Genomic DNA, 21,718 nt, shown 5'->3' with positions numbered 1-21,718 from the left:
AGTAAATTGTGAAAAGGGTGTAAGGAGCCTACAAAACGACATAGGTTGAATGACTGGGCAAAAACCTGGCAAATAGACTATAATATGGACAAATGTGAAATTATCCATTTTGGCAGGACAAATAAAAAAATAAGCCTATAGTGAGAGATTGCAGAGCTCTGAGTTGCAGAGAGATCTGGGTGTTCTAATGCATGAATCACAAAAGGCTGGTATACAGGTACAGCAAGTAACCAGAAAAGCTAATGGAATGTTATAGTTTATTGTGAGGGGAATTGATTACAAAAGTAGGGAGGTTATGCCTTAATTGCAAAGGGCATTGGTGAGACCACATCTGGTGTATTGTGTACAATATTTGGTCTCCCTATTTAAGGAAATATGTTAATGTGTTAGAAGCAGTTCAGAGAAGGTTTACTAGACCAATACTAGGAATGCATGAGTTGTCTTACAAGGAAAGATTGGAGAGGTTAGATTTGTAATCATTAGAGTTTGGACGAGTAGGAGGCGACTTGATTGAAACATTTAAAATCCTGAGGGGTATTGACAGGGTGGACGTGGAGTGGATGTTTCCTCTTATTGGAGAATCTAGAACTAGGAGTCTTTGTTTAAACACAAAGGGTTGTTCATTTAAGACAGAGATGAGAAGAATTTTTTTCTCTAAGGGTTGTGAGTCTCAGGAACTCTTCCTCAAAATGCAGTGGAAGCAGAGTCTTGAATATTTTTAGGGAAGAGCTAGATAGATTCTTGATTAACAAGGGGGTTAAAAGTCGGAAATAGGCAGTAATGTGGGATTGAAGTTACAAGTAGATCAGCCATGATCTTATTGAATGATGGAACAAGCTCGAGGGGCCTACTGCGGCTTCTAATTCATATATACCTATGTTCCTATGTATTTGAAAAGCCTTTCTAATCTGTTTACCTTTTTGCTTGGAACATAGATGCTCATGTTAATGGTTCCCAAAACATAAGTTTTTATTACTCAAAAGTTGTGTTTGTTTGTGCATCTATACCACTGGTATTGTTTTGAGACCAGATTAATGGAGGCTGTTGGGCCTGAACTACACTGCAGGCTCTGTGTTCAGTAGCCAGGAAGAATTGAGTTCTGCCAGTATGTGTAGTCACACATATACAAGCCTTGTTATATTAGAGTCTGAATGCCAGTTAAATGTTAACTAATGCCAGAATATTTGTAGTGATTTAAAATAAGATTATTTGTGTTTGTAAGTATGAAATTTTCTGATTTGTTGAATTTGCTCTTTTTGAAATAATGGTGCTATGTGACACATCAATACTGTTCTAGTCCATTATGCCTCAAGAATCTTTCTTGCCCATCGGATGCTTTTAATAGAGTTGGCTAAATGCTTACAGGGAATAATGCTGAATAGGAAAACCTCTTATGATTCATATTTCCTTGATAGCTTAGCAAAATGGGTCCAGTGAATGAGCTATAGAGGCCAGTAAGGTCCTAAGGTTGTGCTGAGCTGGCTGATCTCATTTGGGGCTACTTAAGTTGACTTCAACTCCTTGGTTAGGAGGAAAAAATAGGTCAGGGTTGTGAGGGGGGATCCTGATCGTCATTATTCATGACCTCTGCTATAATTGTACACGTGTGGACGTTGAAAAGGGACAGGGCTGTGCTTAGATGTAACAATATATTTCGCAATGTACATTAACGATTTGGAGGAAGGAACTGAAGACATTGTTGCTAAGTTTGCAGATGATACAAAGATATGTAGAGGGACAGGTAGTATTGAGGAAGCAGGGGGGCTGCAGAAGGACTTGGACAGATTAGGAGAGTGGGCAAAGAAGTGGCACATGGAATACAATGTGGAAAAGTGTGAGGTTATGCAATTTGGAAGGAGAAATGGAGGCATAGACTATTTTCTAAATGGGAAAATGCTTAGGAAATCAGAAACACAAAGGGACTTGGGAGTCCTTGTTCAAGATTCTCTTAAGGTTAATGTGCAGGTTCAGTCGGCAGTTAGGAAGGCAAATGCAATGTTAGCATTCATGTTGAGAGGGCTAGAATACAAGAGCAGGGATATACTTCTGAGGCTGTATAAGGCTCTGGTCAGACCCCATTTGGAGTATTGTGAGCAGTTTTGGGCCCCACATCTAAGGAAGGATGTGCTGGCCTTGGAAAGGGTCCAGAGGAGGTTCACAAGAATGATCCCTGGAATGAAGAGCTTGTCGTATGAGGAACGGTTGAGGACTCTGGGTCTGTACTCGTTGATGTTTAGAAGGATGAGGGGGGATCTTATTGAAACTTACAGGATACTGCGAGGCCTGGATACAGTGGACGTGGAGAGAGTGTTTCCACTAGTAGGAAAAACTAGAACCAGAGGGCACAACCTCAGGCTAAAGGGACGATCCTTTAAAACAGAGATGAGGAGGAATTTCTTCAGCCAGAGAGTGGTGAATCTGTGGAACTCTTTGCTGCAGAAGGCTGTGGAGGCCAGGTCATTGAGTGTCTTTAAGACAGAGATAGATAGGTTCTTGATTGATAAGGGTTATGGGGAAAAGGCAAGAGAATGGGGATGAGAAAAATATCAGCCATGATTGAATGGCGGACCAGACTTGATGGGCTGAGTGGCCTAATTCTGCTCCTATGTCTTATGGTCTTAGAAGTGCCAACCACCACTCACACACAAAGTTCCTCAACATTCGTCAAAGCTTACAAATCTGGAGGATGATTAATTGTACCATCTAACTGTGACCTTAGTTATTGCACACCAGCTTGTACATATACAGTGCTTTTAAAGTAATAAAATGGCCTAGCATACTTGACAAGACTGTTGAAAAACAAAATGTGACACTGAAGCACACTGAAAGCTGAGTAAAATCATGGTCAAAGAAAAGTTTAAAGTTTATTCACTAGAATCACAAGTAGGCTTATGTTACCATGCAATGAAGTTACTGTGAAAATCCCCTAGTCGCCACATCCGGCGCTTGTTCGGATACACTGAGGGAGAATTTAGTATGGTCAATGCACCTAACCAGCACATCTTTCAGACTATGGGAGGAAACCGGAGCACGCGGAAGAAACCCATGCAGACACAGGGAGAACGTGTAGACTCCACACAGACAGTGACAGTGACCCAAATGCTGATGCTATGAAGTGACAGTGCCGCCACGAGGGAAACATTTGAAAAAGGAAAGCGAGGATAAGGAGTTTAGGGATGGAATTCCAGAGCGTAGGGCCATGGCAGCTGATCTATTCAGTTGAATGGTCATTAACTTGAAAAGTTAATGTTGTTTTGTTTCTCGACTGATGCTGCCTGCTCTGCTTAGCATTTCCAGCAGTGTTTTCTGGTTTTATTTCAGTTTTTCAGCATCAGCAGTATTTTGTTTTTCTATTAGGTCTTGATGCAAGTTGAGACTTGAGCAGGAGAATTTTAAATTACTGAAAGTTTAAGAATTTTTGAGGATGACTGGCAAGGTATGTTTTGGAATAGTCAAATCTCGAGATAAGAGCAAGGGCATGGATGAGGGTTTCAGCAGCAGGTGAGCTAAGGCAGGGGTGGAGTCCAAGAATGTTGTGAAGATGGAAATAGCTAGTCTTAGTGATGACAGATATGTGACTCGAAGCTCTAGATCCACTATGTCACCAAGATTGCGAACACCCGGGCTCAGCGTCGGATATTTGCAGAGAAGAGAGTAGAATTGGTGGCAGTGGAATGAAGTTTGTACTGGGGACCAAAGATAAATCTGTTGTCATTATTCATCTGAAAAAAAACAAATTTGATCCCTCTGTCTTTCCAAACAACCATCCCATCTGCATCTTCCCTTTCCTCTCCAAACATGTTGTCGCCTCCCAAATTCGTATCCATATTACCCAGAAATCCATGTTTGAATCCTTCAATTAGGTTTCCAGACCTGCCACAGTGTTGAAACTGCACCTTTCAAAGGGAAAAATGGCATCCAAATGGCTGTGATAAAGATAATCTATTGTTCCTCATCCTTCTTAACCTGTCCACGGTCTTAGATGTGAATGACCACACTATCCTCTAATTTCAGATTTGAAGGAGAGAAAACTGTTAACTCAATCAACTCAAATGGAAGCCAGGAAGAAAAGTTGGATGATCAACTTCACTTTTAGTGAAAATAGGATTGAGGGATTAGGAGGTGGTTTCACGGGCAAGATTAGCTCAGATGGTACAAGCAGAGATACAAAATAAACTAGATAAAGATGCAAGTTCAGGGTTAGGGAAAGGAGGACCTCAAAGGTTTGCTTCTGCGTGTAGGAGAAGGGAGAAAAGAGGCAGTTAATTGGATGATCTCAATCTTCGTGACAAGGAAGCCCATGAGCTTTTTGTACGTGTTGGAGGTGAGACTGGAGGAGACGTGAAAATAAATCCAGCTCTGTTAGTTAATTTGCAGTGGTTATCATGGAACTATGCTTCTGCAATGAGTTAACTACTTCAGCAAGGGAACGGAGAAAATTGATAAGAGAAAATGATTTGGAAATGTAGAAAATAGCTCATTTAAAAACAGTGCTCTGCCCAGTGTAACCAAATGCTCTTTAGTCTGTGATGTTGCTTATAAAAGTCCAAAAGTGTATATTCTGGAGCTTGATCATCAACTAACTCACTGATGTTTGCAGTGTCTGTAATTTCTAGGAAACAAAGTCCAGAAAAGAGTTAAGAAACCAGGGACAAAATGTAAATGAAGCACCAAAGGCTGAAACTGGTGAACAATTACAACGGTCTGATGTATTTGGGGATAATGCAACCAAAGGTCGTAAGTACTAACTAGTATATTTATTTTTTTGTAAAATTTGTTCTACATTTTGAGACGTGCAGTTCTCTGCATGTGATTTATTTTAAAAAAAATCATATTAGAAAATTATATTCCGTATTGGAAATTATATAGAAGCTCCAGTATGGCTTTGACTTAACATGAACAGAATCTAAACCAACAAACTACTTGAATAATTAATCCATGTGATATATGCAGTTGTTTAGAAGACTGTTATCATATAATTTTGTCGCGTTCCTATTTGGTTTATTTATGATTGATGACCAAGTACCTGTGAGACACTGCTTCTGGAACTCGGCAGTTCCAGGTGAGCATCCTCCACTGAACAGAGTGACGACACAACTGCACGAACCCTGACCCCTAGAGACACTTCAAACAATTCTGAGAAACTGCAAATTACTTGCCATTTGTTGCAATCTGTTGCTGTAATCCTGTCCTTGAGCTCTATTCAGCATGCCTGGCATTGAGATTAACAAATATATTTTTACTCTTGTACAGAGGACAAGCAGTCTAACAGATGCCAGCACAGCAAATCAAAACCACTTCAGAAAATTCAAAATGAATCTGAGCCTCAGACTACTGTCACATCTGAAGTTGCATTAAGTGATTTCCCCATGTTACAGAGCCCAGCAACAAAGCAATCTAGCTGTGACCTCAAAAATGCTCGGGTGTCCAGTAAAAGCTCCGAGCAGCCTGCCAAAATATGGCGATCAGATGATACGACGGATACGGTATGGGGAACTATACAATAAAATCAGTTTGCACTGCAAATTAACTGTTCTAATTAAAACTCATTTACCACGTGCATTCTTACTTCAACTTTGAGGCATATCTGCTTGCATTCAAATGGCTGTTCGTATCATTAAATACTGATATCAGAAATTGATTATTTTGAGCTTAGAGAAGTTGAAAATATTGGGCTAGTACCCAAGTTAGTCCAAAAATGCCCAGAACTTAAATCTAAAATACGTGAACCTACGTGCGCTCCCATTCAATGTCTTGATTTTAAAATTCTTGTCCTTGTTCAAATTTTTTCATCGTCTTGTAAGAGGAAACCTTTACTGTAATTAACCAAATGAAAATGTTTATTTTGTCATATTAAATCATTGTTAGTAGTTAACATATTGTTTCAGTCGAGTTCTTGTTAACTTAAGAGTATTGCATATTGTCCTGTAATCTTAATTTAGAATTTGAATCACCCACCTAATTTCAATGGCAATAGGGTCCCCTTTCCACACTGACAACTTTTCCTCTAGCCCCACCTGTGGCTTGCTTGACTGACCCTGGCAACCTCTGACCCCACTGCTCGTTCTGAAGATAGTGTCCATTGCTGCTTTTGCTTGGCTCAGTACAGTATCAACTGTGGCCACTGCTCCTGGTGGTGCTGCTGGAAGAACTGTTGACCCTCCAATTGGTTGGTGATTCTTGGGGGTGGGCTTTCATTCTTTAAAGCGACAGAAACCCGACGGCAGCTGATTAGTTACATGACAGACCTAAAATGTGGTCAGGTGCCCTCTAAACGACCAGGGCAACGTTGCGTTGGTTTACTGGCCCATCATCACACCCTTCGCCACCCCAGCAAAACTAAGCCCATTGAGTACCTTTCACAATCTAGGAAATTACAGCAGGCATTTCTGCAAAGGAAGGTCAGATAAAATATCAGATAAATGCTGTTTTAGTGTTTGTTGATTGCTAAATGTTAGGTACATCATGAGAAACTTCCTATACCCACTGGAATTTAGAAGAAAGTTTGACTTATTAAAACATACAAGACCCCGAGGGGACTTCATGGCATGAGAGGATGTTCCCTGTTGAGGGGGAAATCTAGAACTAGGGGCCACAATTTAAAAATTAGGGGCCTCCCATTTAAGACTGAGATGAGGAGAAATATTTTCTCTGAAGCTTAAGCGTGTACAGAAAGAAGTGGAGGCTAGATCATTGAATCTATTTAAGTCTGAGTCAGATAAACTTTTGATCAACAAGAAAGTCAAGAGTTCTGGGGAGAGCAGACAGGAATGTGAAATTGAGGCCATATTCAAAGCAGTCATGATCTTATCAAATGGTGGAATAGGTGCTATGGGCTGAGTGGCCTTCTGCTGCTGTTGTGTTCTTTTGCTCTTGGACCTTTTTGATGGAAGAAAGATGGGACCTCAGTTTAACGTTATCCTAAAAAGGTTTAAAAGGAAACTTGCAATTTTTTTGTTAATTTGTTAATCTGAGTTTTTTTTCTGAGATGTTTCTCAACACTCCATGAATATCTGATAGACATTCCCCAAGAAAATGTTAACATTTCTGGTTTCTGAATCTAACTTCTTGAATGTAAATTTTACTTTGGAATGCAATACCATTGGAAGATGCAAAATATATTCAACAAAAGAATAAATGCTGAACAAGCTGATTTATTACTAAAAAAGAGACATGCCGTTGAAGCTTTTCATCTTGCACTCATCAGAACAGAATCGTAAGAACACTAAATTTGCATGAGTACAATATGAATTGTCATTCCCTTTGAGATATGGTATTCTTGCAATTCTGTTCTGAAGAGTGCTGGATGAGAAGTTTTGATAGCATTCTCTTTTTTTCAGCAATACTCGGGTTTGTGATACCAAGCAACAAACTGATTTTAAAAAAAATTATTTTTCTTGTCTTCATTTGTAGCTGCAATTCATTTTTTGATTATCACACTTCCATTTCTGATGGAAATCTAACATCTTGCTCGTTGTCTAGGATAAGAGATTGGGGACAACCCAGCTACCTGGATCTCCAACTGCTTCAGAGAAATGTTCTGTCCCTGATTCCATGACTGTCACAGGTAGGAAGATTTGGCATCCTTTCTTGTTCGTGTTTTGGATTATTTTGTGTTATTTTCAAAAATGGCTGTTCAGTAACGTATTTGTCAACAGAAATAGCCTTAGTTCCTGAGAAAACTAGGTTGAACAATAGATATATCGACAATACCTTCATATATTTTTATTTCATCTAGCCTCCCAATGAGTATTTTATAAGATTGTAAAACATTTAAGAAATATTACTGTTACGATCACAGCTGATATTAACTGTTGAGCAAGCCAAATCCCAGAGGGAACTTGACTTATGGACCATAACTTTTTTTTTGAAAACGAGAAGAAGCCTACGGCACGGTAGCACAGTGGTTAGCACTGCTGCTTCACAGCTCCAGGGTCCCGGGTTCGATTCCCGGCTCGGGTAACTGTCTGTGTGGAGTTTGCACATTCTCCTCGTGTCTGCGTGGGTTTCCTCCGGGTGCTCTGGTTTCCTCCCACAGTCCAAAGATGTGCGGGTTAGGTTGATTGGCCAGGTTAAAAATTGCCCCTTAGAGTCCTGAGATGCGTATGTTAGAGGGATTAGTGGGTAAATATGTGGGGTAGGGCCTGGGTGGGATTGTGGTCGGTACAGACTCGATGGGCCGAATGGCCTCCTTCTGCACTGTAGGGTTTCTATGATTTCTATGATCTATGATTACTGACCTCAACAGCATTCTAGTACCACTTTTGGGATTTTTAAAAATTAAAAAAAATTAGCAAGAAGAAAAGAAAACTTAAGCACACAAGATTATAGTTACACAGTTAAAATATGCTTACAAAAATCACCCCACCCCCCCCACAAAAAAACCTAACTTGGTCAGTCCCATAAGTAGACACCTTCCAGGTAACAATACTCCCTGCAGATGTTTACCTATAAAAATATAGTAATGTTATCCAAGGCAAAACTGCTGTCACTGCATACCACATGATCTCTCTTCTAGTCTGCCATGGAAGCCCAAGAAACTTCAGAAACAAGACTGCTTTCTGAAACCCAAGATGTTTCTGGTTTTTTGGTTGGCTGCTTCAGACTTTGCATCTTCCCTCAGCACAAAGCTGCTTCCATGATGTCTTCACCCCCACAACCCACCCCAATTTAACTCAACATCGCTCCTTAAATATCCTTTTTCCCTTTCATCTTTGATTTCATTGTACTCAGACCTTCTTTGAATTCTGCTTTTCCAAAATATAAAAATCTTGCATATTTTCCTATGGCCACCACTTTCGGGTCAAATTAAATTTAACAACCATCCCTTGTTTATTTATGAAACCTTTTATATGTTGTAAAAGTTCCTTACTTCCGTTTGAAATTTAATAACTGAAAACCCAATTCCCTATCTAGCTCCTGAAGCAAATTTCTAAATGCTACTTATTTAGTTATAAATCCACTTTTCCATAGCTTGATTGCAAATGCATGTATTTAGTGCCTCTACGCCTTTTTGTGTCTCAATTCTCCAAACAAGCTGTCTCCATTAACTTTAAATTAATTTCTCCAAAATTATTTTACAAAAAACATTCATCCTCATAATCACAAGATGTGAAGAAGAGTCATTTGGACTCAAAGCATTAACTCTGTTTCTCTCGCCACAGATGCTGCCAGACCTGCTATGTTTTTCCATCATTTTCTGTATTTGTTGTAGAAAATCTCACACATTGGTTAAATAATTAAAAGGCAGGGGAAATGCTTCATATCTCAAAATCATGATGACCTACTAACTCATGAAAGCAAAGGGTTGCATCTTGCAGCTTTTCTATGTTTTATTTTGCTAAAAAGAATTGGTTTGGATGTGTATATTAATATGCAGATTAAGCATTTGTTCCAGTAGCACCGACATTTCGCTTCCTTCCTCAACTCCATTCAAAGTGGTAGAAGTTTTTAATTATATATACAGTTAATTATATATCTTCATGAAATATGAAAAATACCTCCATCAAAGTGTCACATTTGATACAATATAAACTTTGTGAGCCAATGTGACTGCATTTTTTTCTGTAAATGCTGTAAAATAAATTGTTATTCACTTTATTATTGCACCAGCAAATACAGTAGCATTGCCAGCATCATCATCTGCTGCCACCCCATCTGTGTTGTCGTGGGCCAGAGTTGTTTCACAAGCACCTAAGAGACCCGTTCCCAGTTCAGCTCCACCAAAGATATCTACACATGATGTTTCACAGGTCAGGGCAAAACCAAAAATGATTGTTGCTTTACAGTTTTGCTTTGAAATTATTCTAATTTTTAAATGTCAATGTGATCGAAATGTGAAATATGAAATTATCCTACAGAGCGATGATGGTGAAACAAAACTGAAAGAAGCAGCTGGGAAAGTGAAAAAGAAGAAAAAGAAAAAGAAGTCAAAGGAACCTAAAGCTGCTCCAGAACCTAATTTGTCCAAGATAACTGTACAAGAGCTACCTCGATTTGAGGTACTTAATTCTTTGTATTTGAATGTTTTAATGTGGTGCTTGAGGAGGGGTAAATGTGTGTTCTGAATTTATAATTTACTCATCATATCAGTAGGGCTTGCAAGATTGAATGTCAGATGTCACGGATTTATTAAATATGTAGTAATTAAACATTCACTCAGTAGTACTTGCAGTCAATCCTGACAACTTTTTCGGAGGTTGTGTTAAATGCTCAGTTCCAAGCTCGTTCTACAAGGTGCAGACTTTCAAAACCATGAAAAGTTTCCTCTGTCCTTTATTTTTCAATATGATTTTTCTTTTGTTTTTTTTTCTCCAACTTGATTATTGTATTGGTAAAAAAGCAACATGTTTATCAATTGAAGCTTTCAATTATAAATCTGTGCCTCCTCTGTCAAGAATGATGTGGTTGCAATGTTCCCTTCAGCAGAGTTTGTCAACTAATTGAAGTTCACTGCAGTATGCAGTGCAATGTCTTTTAATGATTTAAATTGACCATTAAGATTAGCCTTTAATTCAACAGTTAAGTGGTCACTGTATCTAAATTAACTTGTACTTCATCAGATAACAGGCAAAAGCTAAAGGTTACTCTACTGCAATGTGCAGAGAAATCAATATCTATAACATTAACAGACTTTAGGATAGTCTGATCAACCCTTTTTTACAATAGAAAAACTGAAATATTTCAGCTTGTCTTACATATGATTAGTTGTTGATAAACAAGATTTAATTTTAACAAAATGTACAATAATATTGTTGCTGCAGAACTAAAATTAAGATAAATAGTACATCTTTCATGGTGTGCTAATATGTGCATATTGTGAAGGCTGATATTCAGTACAAACAGTTCTAGTTAGCCTTGAGCTATTGAACTGAACTTCAATATTGGGAAAGAAATCGATCCGACTCCGCTCAGGGAAAACACTCATTGAACATGTCATTTGATGGGTCATATTGTGAGATCCAGGATAATAGATCGCTGAATCTGCTTTTGTAATGACAAAACTGAGAGTGGCTGTATGAAAGGAGACATTCTCAATTACTTACCCCACTCTCATGTAAGGTTTCTAATAATCTTGTGAATGTTTTAGGCTATCGTATTCATCAAATACCATTTGGTTTGCAAGTCAGCTGTTCATGGAAGGAATAGTTCCACTACCTTCCAGTGTGTGTTTTTCTCTCCTCTAGTTCCTCTCCTCCCCATTTCATTATACACCTGGACCGTATTACCTATTCTGTTGTTTTTTAAAAAAATGTTTTAGAGGGAAACTTAGAATAAGGTTGCAGCCGACCAACTGGCAGAAAAGCCTGGTACAAATGATAAATACTAGTAATCATACTAACGTCTCACAGTGGGTACATAGTACTGCCACTTAAAACAGTGACACTCCTAATAAAGCCCATACGTAGTGGGGAATTTTAATGGATAAGCACAGGTGAGTAAGAATCTAGTCTATAGTTCACTTTTTTGGGGGGTGGTGGGGGATCACGACTGCAACCGAGCTTCAATGTCCACCTTCCATGACACATTTGGTTGAAACCAAGTAAGAAGTCTCACAACAGGGGCACAGTGGTTAGCACTGCTGCTTCACAGCTCTAGGGACCTGGGTTCGATTCCTGGCTTGGGTCACTGTCTGTGTGGAGTTTGCACATTCTCCTCGTGTCTGCGTGGGTTTCCTCCCGGTGCTCTGGTTTCCTCCCACAGTCCAAAGATGTGCGGGTTAGGTTGATTGGCCAGGTTAAAAACTGTCCCTTAGAGTCCTGAGATGTGTAGGTTAAAGGGATTAGCGGGTAAATATGTGGGGGTAGGGCCTGGGTGGGATTGTGGTCGGTGCAGACTCGATGGGCCGAATGGCCTCCTTCTGCACTGTAGGGTTTCTATGATTTCTATGAACATCAGGTTAAAGTCCAACAGGTTTATTTGGTAGCAAAAGCCACTCGCTTTCGGAGCGCTTCTTACTGTGTTTACCCCAATCCAACGCCGGCATCTCTACATCATGAAACCAAGTAACCAGCTTGTCAGAGGGATCGTTAGTGTAGGTACTTAAGCCATCACTTAAGCTGATAATTGTATGCAAAGGAAGGTCTTTTGACCTGAATTTAATTTGCCTTTGGATTTAACACTACACTATGGCTTTCCCAGGGCTCAGGAAACTGACCGGTAAAATAAAAGGCAAGTTTCAGGTGGTTTTAAGGTTATATCAGTTAACTTGAACTCAGTAAAATCTTATAGCAGCTTTGTCAGTTTCCTCTGGAGAATATTCTTGTCACTTGACAGGCTTTGGAGAAGTTTGAAGGCTATCAAACAGACACAAGTAGATAGTGTGACTAACTCCCAAAATGCCAGAAAACTTCTCATTAGTTTAAATCTGAGATCAGCAGTTTGGAAGTTGGGAACTAGAATCCCTGGCAGGCCTTGGCATTTATGCACATGCACGGATGTAGAATGGCCACACATGCACAGGTCATTTTTTTTTTGGTCTTGTGGTTTCTGCACAGGTACTAGCTAAAGAATGGATCCACATGCACAGTTAGAATGTTTTCTTGTCTTCAGATCAGGAATCGGCCCTGCGCACACGTGCAGTTTGTTCATTTAGCTGTTCATGCTGGGAGCCAGTCCTGTACACATGCAGGAAGCAAAACAGCTCAAAAGTGAAACTGCACCTAACAATTTACCTCCACAGTTTTTAAAGGTGCTTTTTCACCCAGAGTTTAAAGTTTACAGAGGGTGGTTTGTGTCTGGCATTCACTGCCTAAGTTGGTGGTTGAGGCTGAAACGCTCAATTCGTTTAAAAGGTACATACATTTGTATATAAACAGGCAAGATTTACGGACCAGGTGCTGGCAAGTGGGATTTAAAGGTCACAGGAAGCATTATTCATGTTATGGTGCATGTAGGCAGAGGCTCAGCTTCCTTGGCCTCTTCGAAAAGCAGTGCTTCTAGAGGCTGAGATTGTCACCTCAGGCGACCATAGACATCTGCACCGTCCTAAAGGAAAACCTAACTACTGGACCGTGCATTACTAGTGCTTGTAAATTCAATCACTCTCACTGTTTGATTTTGGTTCAGGTTCCTCTTACCACTATACAGCGGGCAGCGTCGGGAGCGGGCAGTGGAGTGAGTGGGGAGCAGAGTGTGCATTATAAGGGCTTTGGCTCACAGGGCTTGGGCTAAAAGGGCAAGGCAAGGCTAGTTATTTTTTACCCAACCCTATAAAGGATAAGGGTAGGTATGAGTGATCGGCCAGTTCAGTGCTTCCGATGTGGGATGTGGGAGTTCCTGCAAACACCGAGCTTCCCAGAGGTTCACATATGTGCCAGGTGCGTGGAACTGCAGCTCTTGAGAGACCGTGTTAGGGAACTGGAGCTGCAGATCGCTGACCTTAGCCTAATCAGGGAAAATGGGAGAAAAATTGACAGCAGTTATAGGCAACTAGTTACACCGGGGCATCGGGAGAATGACACGTGGGTCACAGTTAGGAGGAGTAAAGGGCAGAAGGGTAAAGTACAAGGGAGGTCTCCAGAGGTGTCTCAAAATAGGAAGGGCTTGGTGACAGGTGTGAGAGGGGAGGGGAGTGGACAGTTAGAAGAAGGGTCACCTGTGGTTGTCCCACTCCAAAACAGGTACATTGTTTTAGATAGTGTGGAGGAGTGTGCCTCTCCAGGGGTAAGACACAGTGACCAGGTCACTGGCACACAGTCAGGCTCTGTGGCCCGGAAAGGGAAGAGAGGGGTTAGGAGAGCGATAGTGGTGGGGGATGCGTCAGTTAGAGGGACAGACAGGCGATTCTGTGGGGGCGAACGGGACTCCAGGATGGTAGTCTGCCTACCTGGTGCTGGGGTCACGGATGTCTCCGAGCGGATAGGAGGCATTTTAAAAGGGGAAGATAAAGAAACGGATGTCATTATACACATTGGTGGAAATGACGTAGATAGGAAGAGTAGAGGGGTCCTAAGGGAGCAATTCAGGGAGTTGGGAAATAGGTTAAAAAGTAGGGTCACTAGGGTGGCCATCTCTGGGCTGCTCCCAATGTCTCGTGCCACTGAGGATAAGAATAGGGAGTTGGTTCAAATGAATGCCTGGCTAAAGGACTGGTCCAGGAGGGAGGGCTTTATTTTCATAGACCAATGGGAGGTTTTCAGGAGGGGATGGCACCTGTACAAGAGGGAGGGGTCACAACTAAGTTGGAAGGGCACAAATATCCTGGCTGGGAGCTTTGCTAGTGCAGTTCGGGGGGGTTTAAACTAGTATGGCAGGGGGGTGGGGATCAAACTATTAGGTCTATAAGTGTGGTGGCTGGGGACGAGCTTGGGGCTGGGACAAGGCTGGCAAAGAAGAAGAGCACTCTGGGGGAGGACGACCTCACTGAGCCTGGGGGTCTGGAGTGCTTATACTTCAATGCAAGGAGCGTAGCAGGTAAAACAGACGAACTTGGGGCCTTAATGCGCACGAGGAATTTGGATGTGGTTGCGGTGACGGAGACTTGGTTGAAAGAGGGACAGGACTGGCAGCTGAATATTCCAGGGTACAAGTGTTTTAGGCGAGACAGAGGAGGGGCCAAAAGAGGTGGGGGAGTAGCGGTATTGGTTGGAGAGCATATTACAGCGGTGCAGAGGGAGGACAATTCGGAGGAGTCGTGTAGCGAGTCACTCTGGGTGGAGCTTAGAAACAGGAAAGGCGCAGTCACTATGTTGGGGGTGTACTACAGGCCCCCCAACAGCCCAAGGGAAGTGGAAGAATGGATATGTCAGGAGATACTGGATAGGTGCAGGAAATATAGGGTTGTTGTAGTGGGAGACTTCAATTTCCCTGGTATAGACTGGAAATCGCTGAGGGCAGGGACTCTGGATGGTGAGGCATTTGTAAAATGTGTACAGGAGGGTTCGTTGGAACAATATGTGGACAGCCCAACTAGAGAGGGGGCTATACTGGACCTGGTGCTGGGGAATGAGCCCGGTCAGGTCTTCAAAGTTTTGGTCGGGGAACATGTGGCAAATAGTGACCACAATTCTGTTAGCTTTAGGATAGTGATGGAAAAGGATGAGTGGTGTCCCAAGGGTAAGGTGTTGGATTGGGGGAAGGCTAACTTTATTGGGATCAGGCAGAAATTGGCAGCTCTTGATTGGGAGAGGCTGTTTGAGGGTAAATCCACATCTGGTATGTGGCAGTCTTTTAAGGAACGGTTGTTAGGGCTACAGGACAAGCATGTGCCTGTAAAAAAGAAGGATAGGAAGGGTAGGATTAGAGAACCGTGGATAACCAGGGAAATTGAGGGACTGGTCAAAAGGAAAAGAGAGGCGTATGTTAGGTCCAAGCAGCTAAAAACGGAGGGAGCTCTGGAGGAGTATAATGAAAGTAGGAAAATACTCAAACGGGGAATTAGAAGAGCAAAAAGGGGTCACGAAATGTTCTTGGCAGACAGGATTAAGGAGAATCCCAAGGCATTTTATTCATACGTTAGGAACAAAAGGGTTGTAAGGGAAAAAATCGGACCTCTCAGGGACAAAAGTGGGGACTTATGCTTGGAGCCCAAAGAGGTAGGGGAGATCCTAAATGAATACTTTGCGTCGGTATTCACTAAGGAGAGGGATGTGTTGACTGGGAGTGTCTCGGAGGGGAGTGTTGAACCGTTGGAGAAAATCTCCATTACAAAGGAGGAAGTGTTAGGTTTGTTAGAGAATATAAAGACTGACAAATCCCCAGGGCCTGATGGAATCTATCCAAGGCTGCTCAGGGAGACGAGAGGTGAAATCGTTGGGCCTCTGATGCAAATCTTTGTCTCGTCACTGGACACAGGTGAGGTCCCAGAGGATTGGAGGATAGCCAATGTGGTCCCGTTATTTAAGAAGGGTAGGAAGGATAACCCGGGTAATTATAGGTCGGTGAGCTTGACGTCCGTGGTGGGGAAGTTGTTGGAGAAGATTCTTAAAGATAGGATGTATGCGCATTTAGAAAGGAATAAACTCATTAACGATAGTCAACATGGTTTTGTGAGGGGGAGGTCATGCCTCACGAACCTGGTGGTGTTTTTTGAAGAAGTGACCAAAATGGTTGACGAAGGAAGGGCCGTGGATGTTGTCTATATGGATTTTAGTAAAGCATTTGACAAAGTCCCTCATGGTAGGCTAGTGAAAAAGGTTGGATCCCATGGGATAAAGGGGGAGGTGGCTAGATGGGTGGAGAACTGGCTTGGTCATAGAAGACAGAGGGTGGTAGTGGAAGGGTCTTTTTCCGGCTGGAGGCCTGTGACTAGTGGTGTTCCGCAGGGCTCTGTATTGGGACCTCTGCTGTTTGTGATTTATATAAATGATCTGGAAGAAGGAGTAACTGGGGTGATCAGTAAGTTTGCGGACGACACAAAACTGGCAGGACTTGCAGATAGTGAGGAACATTGTCAGAGGCTACAGAAGGATATAGATAGGCTGGAAATTTGGGCAAGGAAATGGCAGATGGAGTTCAATCCTGATAAATGCGAAGTGATGCATTTTGGTGGGAATAATGTAGGGAGGAGCTACACGATAAATGGAAGAACCATAAAGGGTGTAGAGACGCAGAGGGACCTGGGTGTGCAAGTCCACAGATCTTTGAAGGTGACGTCACAGGTGGAGAAGGTGGTGAAGAAGGCATATGGCATGCTTGCCTTTATAGGACGGGGCATAGAGTATAAAAGTTGGGGTCTGATGTTGCAGATGTATAGAACGTTGGTTCGGCCGCATTTGGAATACTGCGTCCAGTTCTGGTCGCCACACTACCAGAAGGACGTGGAGGCTTTGGAGAGAGTACAGAGGAGGTTTACCAGGATGTTGCCTGGTATGGAGGGGCTTGGTTATGAGGAGAGATTGGGGAAACTGGGGTTGTTCTCCTTGGAAAGACGGAGGATGAGGGGAGACTTAATAGAGGTGTATAAAATTATGAAAGGCATAGATAGGGTGAACGGTGGGAAGCTTTTCCCCGGGTCGGTGGTGACGTTCACGAGGGGTCATAGGTTCAAGGTGAAGGGGGGGGAGGTTTAACACAGATATCAGAAGGACATATTTCACACAGAGGGTCGTGGGGGCCTGGAATGTGTTGCCGGGCAAGGTGGTGGAGGCGGACACACTGGGAACGTTTAAGACTTATCTAGACAGCTATATGAACGGAGTGGGAATGGAGGGATACAAAAGAGTGGTCTAGTTTGGACCAGGGAGCGGCGCGGGCTAATTGTTCCTGGTTTCTCGTTTCAAGGCTTCATTCTACGATCATCTTGCTGGTGCCAGTACAGAGTGAGACTGCGGATAGTTGGGAACCTGTCTCGGGGGCAGGGAATTCATATGGTGTTCGTGGAAGTGGAAATGACTAGGGTTGGGAAGCATTTTCCGATCGGGGCCATTGTGATCTCCTGGACTCGTTTCGATCGCCTCAGGGGGTCGGAGAGGAATTTCCCAGATTTTTTTTCCCCATATTGGCCCTGGGGTTTTTCACTCTGGGTTTTCGCCTCTCCCTGGAGATCACATGGTCTGGAATGGGGGGGTGGGGGTAAGTTAATAGGTTGTAATGAACAAAGCATCGTAGCTGTGAGGGACAGCTCGGTGGATAGGATATTGGTATGTAGATAGGCTGGAAAATTGGGCGGGGATCCTGGATTCAGGATTCAATCCTGGACCGGGGAGCGGCGCGGGCTTGGAGGGCCGAAGGGCCTGTTCCTGTGCTGTATTGTTCTTTGTTCTTTGTTCTTGTTCACTGTGGTACCAGAGACATGTTAAGGGTCTCCGTTTGCTGCACATAAATGTTGTTTGACAGAGTTGAGAGTTGTGTCAATTTTCTTTATGAAGACTAGCCAGAATGAATGGGCATTTGCTTTTGCGTTTCTGAGTGGCTTCCCACAGGTATGTGGTGCCATTGATTGCACATTCCAAGTACCACTGCAGTAATCAAGACTTTTTAGCCGCAAGGGATCTTATTTCATTAATGCTCAGCAGGGCTATCACCAGAAGAAAAGATTCAGGCAGGTGGGGTGGCAGGTTGCCTGGGATTCTCACTGAGGCTGTTCCAGAAAGCAGCCTTAAGGCTTGACGCATCGGGGATGCGGGATGTTCACTTCAAATTTGGCTCGTGACTTCTGTGTGGAACCTTGCTATTGATGTAGAGTAACACTACAACGCGATCCAAATAACCAGCAGATATGTCATAGAGTAAACTTCGGAATTTTGCAGATGCACTTTACGTGCTTAGATAATCTGATAACCTTCAGTAATTGCCAGTGAGGGTATCCAGAATAATGGTGGTGTGCTGTATCCTGCACAACATTGCACAGCAGAGAAGATTATGTGAGGAGGAGGTTAAAAGAGCTCTCAGGCAATTTTGGATAAGGAGAGGACAACAATGAAGAGGAAGAAGAATATGAAGATGGGGCAACTATCACCAAACCAGTTATGTACACTCCTGCCAGGGATGCCCTTATAGCTCAAAGTCTTCCAGGAAAAAAACTGAAATTCTCTTGTCATGCTCTTACCCCCAGCACCAAACACTTGCCCATCACCAGTGCCGCCTCCTTGCACTAAATCGTCCTTCAATTACACATTCACGGATCACACATCTGTCCATTGGGTCCCATTACATATTGCATTCATCATGAAACAAGTGAAAGGGCAAGTTGACATTTGGGTTGCAAAAAAATGGACAAGATTGGTAAGTGGTGCTAATTTTTTTTTAATTTGTTCATGGGATGTGGGTGTCGCTGGCTGGGCTATCAGTTATTGCCCATTCCTGAGGGCAATTAAGAGTCAACCTCATTGCCTTGGGTCTGGAGTCACATGTAGGCCAGACCAGGTAAGGACGGCAGATTTCCTTCCCTAAAGGACATTAGTGAACCAGATGGGTTTTTACAACAATTGACCATGGTTTCATGGTCATCATTAGACTTTCATTTCCAGATTTTTTTTTAATGAATTCAAATTTCACCATCTGCCGTGGTGCGATTTGAACCTTAGTCTCCAGAGCATTACCCTGGGTTTCTGGCTTACAGTCCAGTGACAATACCACTACATCACTGCTACTTATTATACTTTGTGTGTCATAGAAATTATACAGCACAGAAGGGGGCCATTCAGCCCATCTTGTCCATGCCAACAAAACATAAGAACAGGAAATCTAACAGTATAGTAGTTTACTTTGTGCATACCCTTGGTGAATTTCTTCAGCTTGTGCTTCCTACTGCTTCTACGTGCTGCACCCCACAGCTTCACCTGTATTAGAGATGGGTTGTTCAGATCTCTGCTGTGATTGCTGAGGTGATTGTGATTTGCCCCCTTGGTTTCGGGATTCTTTCCAACCTGGTTATGTCATTAAACTGCCTCTTGTATTCTACCCAAGACCATGGTTTAACTCATGCTCATCATCTCGGCTGCCTCAGTTGTAAGAGCAGTTGGTTTAAAGTCCTATTGCTGTGGTAAGGTATGTCCTTCCTGTTCCTGACTGCACCCTGTAGTAATTCCAGGGATGGCTCATTAAATCTCGGTGTGAATCTTGCTCTCACTGCATTCATCCTAAATACCTCCTAACTCCCCAACTAAGTCGTCCCTTTAATGGGCATGAGATCAAGTCTGCTGTGCAGCTTGCAGATGTGAAACATATTACCTCAATGAAGCTGAAAGCAGAGAATCTGATATGCTGACTTTACTTCCGTGTTTCATCCATACAATTCTACCCTCACTGTAACATTGATATTTGGGGCTTTAATGTTCCTTGGCATATTTACTGTGTTCATACCTGTAGAACTGCATTTGTGCACTGAAATATTGATCATGCTGATCTTCAGTACTGTTCTTTTCCTTGCATGAATTTACAATAGGGTTATCCAAACATCTATACAGTGAAGTGGCTTTTTAGTTCCATGCCCTGTAGATTGTTTTCCTATCCCTGGGGGAAATGCTTGACCTTGCCCGGCAGAAGCAAAATTAAGATCTGGGGCTTACTATGGAGAATTGCAGATATCAAACTGTGATGCAGCATTTTGTAACACCGACTGGAATTATGATGCCTGCCAAAAATTTAGCATATAACACATTTAAAAAGAATAGTGAATTTCTAACAGAAAATATTTTCTCACAAAATGAGTCAGGCTTCTGAGAAAATTGAAGATTGTCAGCCTGTTGGAAATGAAAGTGAGTGATTCACAAATGATTGTTTTCGAGCCTTTTTTGGGGAAAAAAATGCATGCTAGGAAAGGACAAGGTAAAATGCCAGCTAGGGATATGGGTTTGAGACTGATTTCATTTACATCTGAATGCTGGTCAGTACATCATCTACATTATTTATGTTCATAAAATATGGATGAGCAGCAAAGAATTGATCTAAACTCCTTTAAGTCAAACATTCACTGCTGCTTGAAAGAAGTCTTGAGGTGATTGCCTTATAAGGGAAGATTGACATTAACCACTTAAAAGCAATGCAAATGGTTAAAATAAATAAATTTATACATGTGTATATTTCCCTTTTGATTCCCAGTCATAAACAGGCATTATTAAAATGCATACTTCGACCAATGGCTTCAGAAACATTTCAGAAAGCTATTGCTGGAGCCATATTATATGTACTGATGGTTATACAACATTGCTGGTGCAGTGTCACTTGGGGACAAAGCAGATCGCCTCCATGAGTTTGTTTTACTTAATTTCGCTTAAAAGCCAAAATGTTTTCCAAGAGTGAACTGCTGGTTTCTATATTTTTAATGATGGCCTCAAGTAGGAAAAAATATGGTCTCAGTAATTTTCAGTTATATGCTACATATTAATAGCATACTTGAAAATAAATTTTAATAGCGCACAAAATGAGAGTGGTCACCATAATAGGCTTTCTGTTGTTCCTTTTATGATTAAGGCCAAAGGACGGCACGGTAGCACAGTGGTTAGCACTGCTGCTTCACAGCTCCAGGGACCTGGGTTCGATTCCCGGCTTGGGTCTCTGTCTGTGTGGGAGTTTGCACATTCTCCTCGTGTCTGCGTGGGTTTCCTCCGGGTGCTCCGGTTTCCTCCCACAGTCCAAAGATGTGCGGGTTAGGTTGATTGGCCACGCTAAAATTGCCCCTTAGTGTCCTGAGATGAGTAGGTTAGAGGGATTAGCGGATAAATGTGTAGGGATATGGGAGTAGGGCCTGGGTGGAATTGTGGTCGGTGCAGACTCGATGGGCCGAATGGCCTCTTTCTGCATTGTAGGGATTCTATGATGATTCTATGACTAGGAACAATGGCTTATTTTTGTCAATGGTACTTTTCATTTGAAATACACCAATGACAAACCTGTAATTGGCTTCTGTGATTTACATAATTCATTATGCTATCAAAATTTGCCAATTGTATTACAGAATGTTTACATGAAAGTTCAATGTCAGAGCCTAATTAATTCCTCTTGCCTTTGTAGGATGATGAAGAATTTCCAGATCTGGCATCTGCTATAAGTAGTTCTGACAAAGCCAACAGTACTGGGCAAGACAAGTTCTCTTCCAACAAACCGGTTACCAAAAGACTATTAAAGGTAACAAAAACTTTGATGATTGAAGTAATATTTATGTATTGAGATACCCATTGAGACTAAATTCAGTTTATTGATAGACTTGGAAAAAGAGTGTTATTTAATTTTAATGAAGCAAACCTCTAGGTTCTTATAGGTTACAAGCAAGTGTAAATAATACCAAGCCTGAGGCTTGTTGCTTGTTTTCCAAGCAAATTTATTTTTTAACTTT

General features: G+C 42.0%; 1 protein-coding gene across 7 annotated transcripts in view; it reads left to right on the top strand.

The window, feature by feature from the left end:
• LOC144494880 (selenocysteine insertion sequence-binding protein 2-like) overlaps nucleotides 1-21,718 on the top strand; it is a 102,198-nt gene that overhangs the window by 14,853 nt on the left and 65,627 nt on the right. For 5 of the 7 annotated variants that reach the window (XR_013498168.1, XR_013498167.1, XM_078214384.1 and 2 more), the window contains 6 exons: nucleotides 4,617-4,737; nucleotides 5,254-5,486; nucleotides 7,483-7,567; nucleotides 9,613-9,752; nucleotides 9,861-10,001; nucleotides 21,397-21,510. Coding sequence is in view for 5 of the 7 variants with exons in the window: in XM_078214384.1 (XP_078070510.1) it covers nucleotides 4,617-4,737; nucleotides 5,254-5,486; nucleotides 7,483-7,567; nucleotides 9,613-9,752; nucleotides 9,861-10,001; nucleotides 21,397-21,510 (834 nt within the window). In the remaining 2 variants the exon portion in view is untranslated. The remainder of the gene's footprint in view (nucleotides 1-4,616; nucleotides 4,738-5,253; nucleotides 5,487-7,482; nucleotides 7,568-9,612; nucleotides 9,753-9,860; nucleotides 10,002-21,396; nucleotides 21,511-21,718) is intronic. The other 2 variants (XM_078214386.1, XM_078214383.1) reach the window with 1 other exon arrangement.

The sequence above is a fragment of the Mustelus asterias genome, chromosome 6, assembly GCF_964213995.1.
Source record: "Mustelus asterias chromosome 6, sMusAst1.hap1.1, whole genome shotgun sequence".
Lineage (NCBI taxonomy): Eukaryota > Metazoa > Chordata > Chondrichthyes > Carcharhiniformes > Triakidae > Mustelus > Mustelus asterias.
Note: the sequence above shows the minus strand (reverse complement) of the source record. Positions and strands in the feature narration are given on the sequence as shown.